A 6647-nucleotide genomic window follows, 5' to 3' on the forward strand; every position below is an offset into this window, starting at 1 on the left:
GTCTCAAATCCCTCCCTATCCAGATTCCTGGGATGCTGTCAGAGGGGATTTGCGTTCAGGAGATTTAGGGGCTGTGTGGGTGCCCTGGGCAGGGCTGGTCCCATCACCCATTGGGTGTTGCTGTAAGAGGTACCACGAGCACAGGAACTTTCTGAGCGAGATTTTCCTCTGCCCCCTTTGTGCAGGACCCGCACCAGCAGCATTCCAGGATGGAACTCTACGGCTATCCCTTGAAAGCCAAGTTTAACCAGCCACGGCCACCCCCTCCCAAGGTCCTGCCAGCGACCCACACGGCCGCTGGCTACAAGAACCGCATTCCCTTCAACCCCTCCGAGAGCTTCAACATGCCATGGATGCCCAACTCCTACTACAAAGCAGCTGCCCTCAACCCCACCCTGTCTCCCCTCACCGAGAGCTTCCCGGGGCTGCCCCCCACCAAGATGATTCCTTTCATTTCCGAGAGACCCAGCGGGGTCTTCACCCGGCACACGCTGGACGACTGGCACAGGTCCAACATGACCAACTACAAGGAGTCGGAGACGACGCGGCACAACGCGGAGCGCCTGCGCGCCGACCTCACGCGCACCATCAAGGACGTGTACCAGCAGGCCAAGAGGACGCAGGGGGAGAGCACCAAGAACCTGGGTGAGCGCATCAATGACATCGAGTACTGGAAGTCTGAGCTCTGCATCGAGCTGGATGCCATGATCAGGGAGACCAACTCCCTGATGGACATGCAGAAACGGCTGGAGAGAGCCCTGGCCGACACCGAGGGCCCCTTCCAGGTAGGGACCCTGCATCCCCAGCCCACACATCTGCAGCCACTCAAACCTCTCATAAAGCCCATCCCAGCCCTGTAACTTTGGAAAGGTTTCAAGAAGAGCCCATTAGCTGAGTCAGTGATAAACAAATCCCCTGCATCTGCTGCATCCTCCTCCAGCACATGCTGAGCACATCACTGCAGTGTTTGTTTTAGCAGATATTTCTGTATCCCAAATCCTGGCTTGGGACACAAAAGCCTGTCTTACTACAAGGCTCTGGGGAGGTCCACACCGGGCCTGATAGGGGTCCCTGAACTTGCTGTGGTGGCTGGGGACACGAGGGCTCCATCCCTTTGGTTCCCTGCTGATGTGGCACTTGGCTGCTGCTGTCAGCTAACCCTGCTGCCTCGGCAGCTTTCTGCAGGCTGCCATCCTGTGCCCACCTGCACTTTCCCTTCCTGCATCCCCTGCCATGAGCACAGTCCCTGCAGGGAGCCCTGTGCCTGCAGCCAGCGCTGATGTCACTCCTTGTCCCCACCAGGTCGCTCACAAGTGTTTGCTCAACCGGGAGAAGAGGATGGGCATCGACCTGGTCAATGACGACGTGGAGAAACAGCTTGTCACGGTGAGTGTGGCACACTCAGCCTGTGACACAGCTGGTTCTACCCAAACTCCTCTGAACAAGTCTGGCAGCCCTGTCCCCTCACTGGCTCTTCAGCACTGCTGAGGTGCTGAATTCTTCAACCCCCAAACCGGCTGGGCAGGGGCTGGTGCTCCCACCCAGCAGCGTGGCCCCGGGACAGGAAGGAAGAGCTGGAAAGGAGCGGGGTTTGGTTCATCAGGGTCCTCTGACCCTCTTTGGGGAGCCCGTGAGATGGCTCTGCCTTTCTGAGCCCTGCCTGCACAGACCTCGATTAGTTTGTGTGATCTGTGTCTGCAGCACATTCTGTGTATTGCACACACACGGAGAGGGCAGGGTGTGCCCGACAGCGTGTCTGCTTTCCCCAGCTATATTCCTTGGGCTAATAAAAGATATTAACTGCACTAGCCCAGCTCTGCTTTGCTCAAGGCAGAGTGGCTGCGTGCTCGGGCAATGGATTTAATAGAAATCATAAAAACCTGCACTCCTGCCTGCCTTTATCTAAGCTGCTTTAAATAATGAATTAAAAGCAAGCATGGCACAGCAAATGGGACCCTAATGCAGGGTACAGTGAAATATAATCACTGCAAAAGCCTCACGGAACTGGGAAGGAAATTGCAGCCCCTGGGCCTGTGAAGCCACTGGTCTCTTAAAAGATATTTTGTTATGAGTCAGGCCCTGAAAAATTAAAAGATTAGTTTGAAGGTCACAAGGGTTTAGGAAAATTATCAGAGCTGGTATCTCCAAAATGCCATTTGGGTTCTTTAATGTTTGGGATGCATTTAGGCTGTGCTTTCAGCTGGCTTCTGCAGACAGGAGGGATTGAAAACCCCTGGGTTTGGAGCACTGATCACCTGTCTGGAAACCCTTATGGGTACAACAGGCTTGTGCTGGACCAAGGGAGCTCAGAGCAGCACCAGCCTTCCCCCGGGGGAGCTGAACCCTGCCTAGAACTGAAACCGGGTTGACACCAAAGTTCTCTTGTCCCCTCTGGATGGGATTTCTTGTGAGGAGGAAAATGCCCCGGGACTGGGGATGGGGATGTGCGGCACCACTGGCCCAGGGCACTGGCCCGTGCTTGCTGTGCGGGAAGGGGAATTCCTGCTGTGTGCCCCCAGGGCAGGAGTGCCCAGGGTGTCTGAGCACGATGCTGATGGGGCTGTTCTGCCTTTGCCCAGGAAATCAAGATCATCAGGTCCTGCCGGGAGCGGCTGCAGAAGTGCCTGGACACGGTGAATGCCCAGATCATGTAAGGAGGGCTGGGCCCTTGCTGCAGGGCTGGTGTGTGTTTGCAGCTGTGCCCCAGCGGGTTCAGTCCCTGCAGGCTCTGGAGGAGGCTCTGGGATGCTTTGGGAGCACAGAGGGGCTGAGGGCACAGGATGGGCACAGAACCCTCCCACGGCTCCATCCCCACTGAGGCTGCTGTTGGTGGGCTCCAGGTGCAACAAGGAGGCCCGGCAGGAGCTGGAGAAGGACCTGGCTGACAAGCAGCTGGGCCACCACATCGACAACAAGTGCTACCAGCTGAAGAACACCTCCAGAGGCATCCACTTCTTCAAGGGCGTGGAGAGGATCGATGCCACGTGAGCTCTGGGGCCCAGCAGGGGCAGAGCAGGAGCTGGGGCTGCCCAGCCCTCTCTGGGGGCACATCCATCCCTCCTGGAGACACCGCCCCGAGGGGAGCTTGCCCTCTGGGCTCTCCATGGGAGAGGAACCCTCTGCTCTCAGCTGGACACCCAACACCCGGCAGGCAAAAGCGAGCCCAACCTAATTAAACATTAGATCAGGGCCCAGAGCTCAGCCTGCAAATGAATTCAGCCCACCACCTCTGCACAGCTCATTAAGTTTGTGCATGTTTTCAGAGATGTCTCAGTGCTTGCCTGAGTGCTCCTCACTGATGAGAAGTCTGGGAGCTCAGCCCTGTATGGAGAGGGCCTGGCAGGGAGCTGAAATGACCCAGAAAATCAAGAAATGAGAACATGGTCCTGGGACAGGGTTCTGCTGCTTTTGGGTGCCAGGAATTCAGCTTTGGCTTTGCAGTAAATGAACAGTGACCTAACCCAGCACTCACAGAGAGATGCCCAAGTGGCAAAGGGCTGAGAGAATAAATCTGCTCACACAAACCCATGAAGTTTATGGAGAGGCACAGATTGAGACAATTTTTCTAGTAGTTTGAATAATTATTCACAGTAGAGCTCAGACATATTTAGACAGGCAAATGGATCGCAGAGGATCGAGGCTGAAATTCAGAGCGGGGTAAAATGTGCTGAGAATCAGCAGGTTTTAAATGGAGATTATGTGGTATTTAAGTCTTTTGTTGATCTTGTTCTGGACTACTGCACAGGCAGGAACTTCATCCTAAATGCACAGAGAGGGAATGGAGTGGGATCTAAAGATCGTTTGGTTTAGTGGGAGACTGAGATGTGCTGTGAGCAAAAGGAATTGACTGAACTGTGATCTGTGTGTCCTTGTGAGGCTGGGAATTCCCTGGCACTCAATGCCTTGAAGGTGCAAACAGAGCATCGATTGGAATCTCTGTTTTTTATGGGAGAATCTTTTGTTTGTCTAAACTTTTACAAGTTATCTTTTTGAGCATTTCATAAATATCATCAAACAAGCGGGGTCCAGCCATGATTTGATAAATATCATCAAACAAGTGGGGTTTAGATCTCAATTGATAAATATCACCGAATGAACAGGGTCCAGCCCTCATTTGATAAATATCATCAAACAAACAGGGTCCAGCCCTCATTCGATAAATATCATCAAATGAAAGGAGTCCAGCCCTCAATTGATAAATGTCATCAAACGGATGGGGTCCAGGTGTTTCAGTTCCCCATAATTTAGTTCACAGCACAGGCTTCCCTGCCTCAGTGTGCAGTGTGTTCCAAGGGCTGTGCTCTCCCCGCAGGGTCTCGGTGCCCGAGACGTGGGCCAGGTTCACGGACAACAACATCTTCCGCTCGCAGAGCGCGCGCGCGGCCTCGGCCAAGCTGCGCGCCAGCACCGAGAGCCTCCTGATGGGCACGGCCGACGAGATGTGGCGCCAGTTCAGCAAGGTCAACGACGCCTTCACCAGCCGCATCACCGAGATCGCCAACGCCAAGAGCAAGATCCAGACACACCTGGCCAAGGTACCGGCCCCGCCCTTCCCGGGGACGGCGGCTGTCCCTGCGCTCCCTGCCCTGCTCTGCCACTGGCAGGGGGACAGCAGTGATGGGCCCTGGCTCGGAGCTGTGGGACTTGTGGGAAGCTTCCTGGGAAGGGCTCAGACCTGTGAAGTTCCAGCACTAGAGGCTGATGGCATGTCCTTAAATGAGGAGCCATTAAAACCTTTCCCTGATGGATGATCCGTTCTTATGAGCAGCAAATTTGGGAAGCTGGTAATTCAATAGATCCATCACCACTCCTAAACCTCTTCTGCTCCTTACTCTCCTCTGATGTGGCAGTGAGAGCAAAGAGATTTTCCCTGAAAACTCTACTGGATCTGGGCCTCGATGAGGCAGAGCAACAGAGGCCTGAGCCCAGGGGCTGTTTATTGAACTTGGGTTTTTTCCTGCACCAGCAGGAGAGAAGGGAATGATGTGATCACTTGAGAAGATATCTTTTCACTGATTCCTGTATTTGTTTCACCCAGACACGGCAGGAAATCTTCCAGCTCGAGACCAAGATCCAAGTAATCCAGAAGACCATAAGGGACAAAGAGGTCCAGCTGAAGGTGGCCCAGACCCGGCTGGATGAGCGCTCGAGGAGACCCAATGTGGAGCTGTGCCGGGACGCCGCCCAGATCCGGTGAGGCCGGGTGCCAGGGCCCGGGGGCACTCAGGAGCATCGCTGCAATGCAAAATGGCTGTTTTCCCTAAATGTTCCTTCCATAAGTGCCCTGGTCAAACCTAAAGCACTGAGCAGGTGTCCCAGCCCTCGGGTTCATCTTCTCTCCTGCCTCACCCAGTTGGCTGCTTGTGCTCAGTTTTGGAGGATAAACCTCTTGCTCTCCCTGCTGTGCCCCCCCAGCACCCGAAGGGGGCTTAGGAGAAGGAGGGAGAGGGGCTTTTATACAGGCAGAGAGTGACAGGGCAAGGGGCAGTGGCTTTAAACGCAGAGATGGCAGGGACAGATGGGATATTGGGAAAGCATTTCTCTCTGGGAGGGTGGGCAGGCCCTGGCACAGGGTTCCCAGACAGCTGGGGCTGCCCCTGGATCCCTGGCAGCACCCGAGGCCGGGCTGGACACTGGGGCTGGAGCAGCCTGGGACAGAGGGAGCTGTCCCTGCCATGGCAGGGGTGGCACTGGATGGGCTTTAATGTCCCTTCCAACCTAAACCATCTGGGATTCTGGTCTATGATTCTGTGATTCTGCTCTCTGACAGGCTGAGATTGAGGGCACAGAGCCCCTTCCTTTTGGGTAGCTCCAAGGATGGGTGCACATGCGGAGCTGTCCCCCCCTCAGTGGGCACACTGGAAATCCTTTCAAGGACTTTGGGATTGTGCCTCAGGGAGTGCCCAGTAGCAGCTCTGGGAAGCACCCAAAGCTCACAGCTCCTTCTGGGAGCCCTCTGAGCACAGTTCCCTTTTCAAAGTGATTTAAACCCAGCCCCGGAATTGGTTCAGCATCTCACACACTGCTGGTTTTCCCATCCTCCACTTGTTCCATGGTCCCTTTTACCTCTGCTAGTGTCCTGTCCTGCTGAGTGTGTCTCCTGTGCAGAACCCCTGCACAGGGAAATCCAGGAGGGTGAGCCAACAAAGCCACAAGCCCAGAGAAATAGGAAACCAGAGCTGCTCGTCCCTGTTCTGGTGGCACAAGCTGCGCTCTGGCACACATGGCTGAGCATATCCAGAGCTTTGGAACAAACTTCTCCTCTCCTCCCCATGGAGGTTGGGAGGAGCTCTCCCATAGCAGGGCACGAGGGTGGGAATCACCTGAGTGTGCTGATGGAGAACCCTGTGCCCAGAGGGCCCATCTGGGTGGGCACCACCCCACGGGGGCTCTGATGGGTCCCGCTGTTCTCCAGCCTTGTCCAGGAGGTGAACGAGATCAACGAGACGCTGCGGAACCTGCACCAGTGCCTGCGTGCCTCCGAGGACATGCTGCAGATGCTGGTGCGCTCCAAGGGGGTCCTGGAGCACGACCTGGTGGTCAAGAACAACTCTCTGTTCATCGACCAGGAGCGCTGCATGGGCATGCGCAAGAGCTACCCCAGCACCGTGCAGATCCTGGGCTACGTCTCAGCCGGGCTCACCTGA

The 6647-nt window shown here is 55.4% G+C and overlaps 1 protein-coding gene across 1 annotated transcript; it reads left to right on the top strand.

The window, feature by feature from the left end:
• The first annotated feature begins 209 nt into the window (after positions 1–209).
• On the top strand, positions 210–6647 carry TEKT3 (tektin 3). Its single transcript, XM_058038961.1, has 7 exons — positions 210–785; positions 1303–1386; positions 2580–2650; positions 2841–2984; positions 4313–4535; positions 5039–5193; positions 6416–6647. The coding sequence occupies exons 1-7, from the start codon at positions 210–212 to the stop codon at positions 6645–6647; spliced, it is 1485 nt and encodes a 494-aa protein (XP_057894944.1).

The sequence above is a fragment of the Melospiza georgiana genome, chromosome 21, assembly GCF_028018845.1.
Source record: "Melospiza georgiana isolate bMelGeo1 chromosome 21, bMelGeo1.pri, whole genome shotgun sequence".
In the NCBI taxonomy this organism is placed as follows: domain Eukaryota; kingdom Metazoa; phylum Chordata; class Aves; order Passeriformes; family Passerellidae; genus Melospiza; species Melospiza georgiana.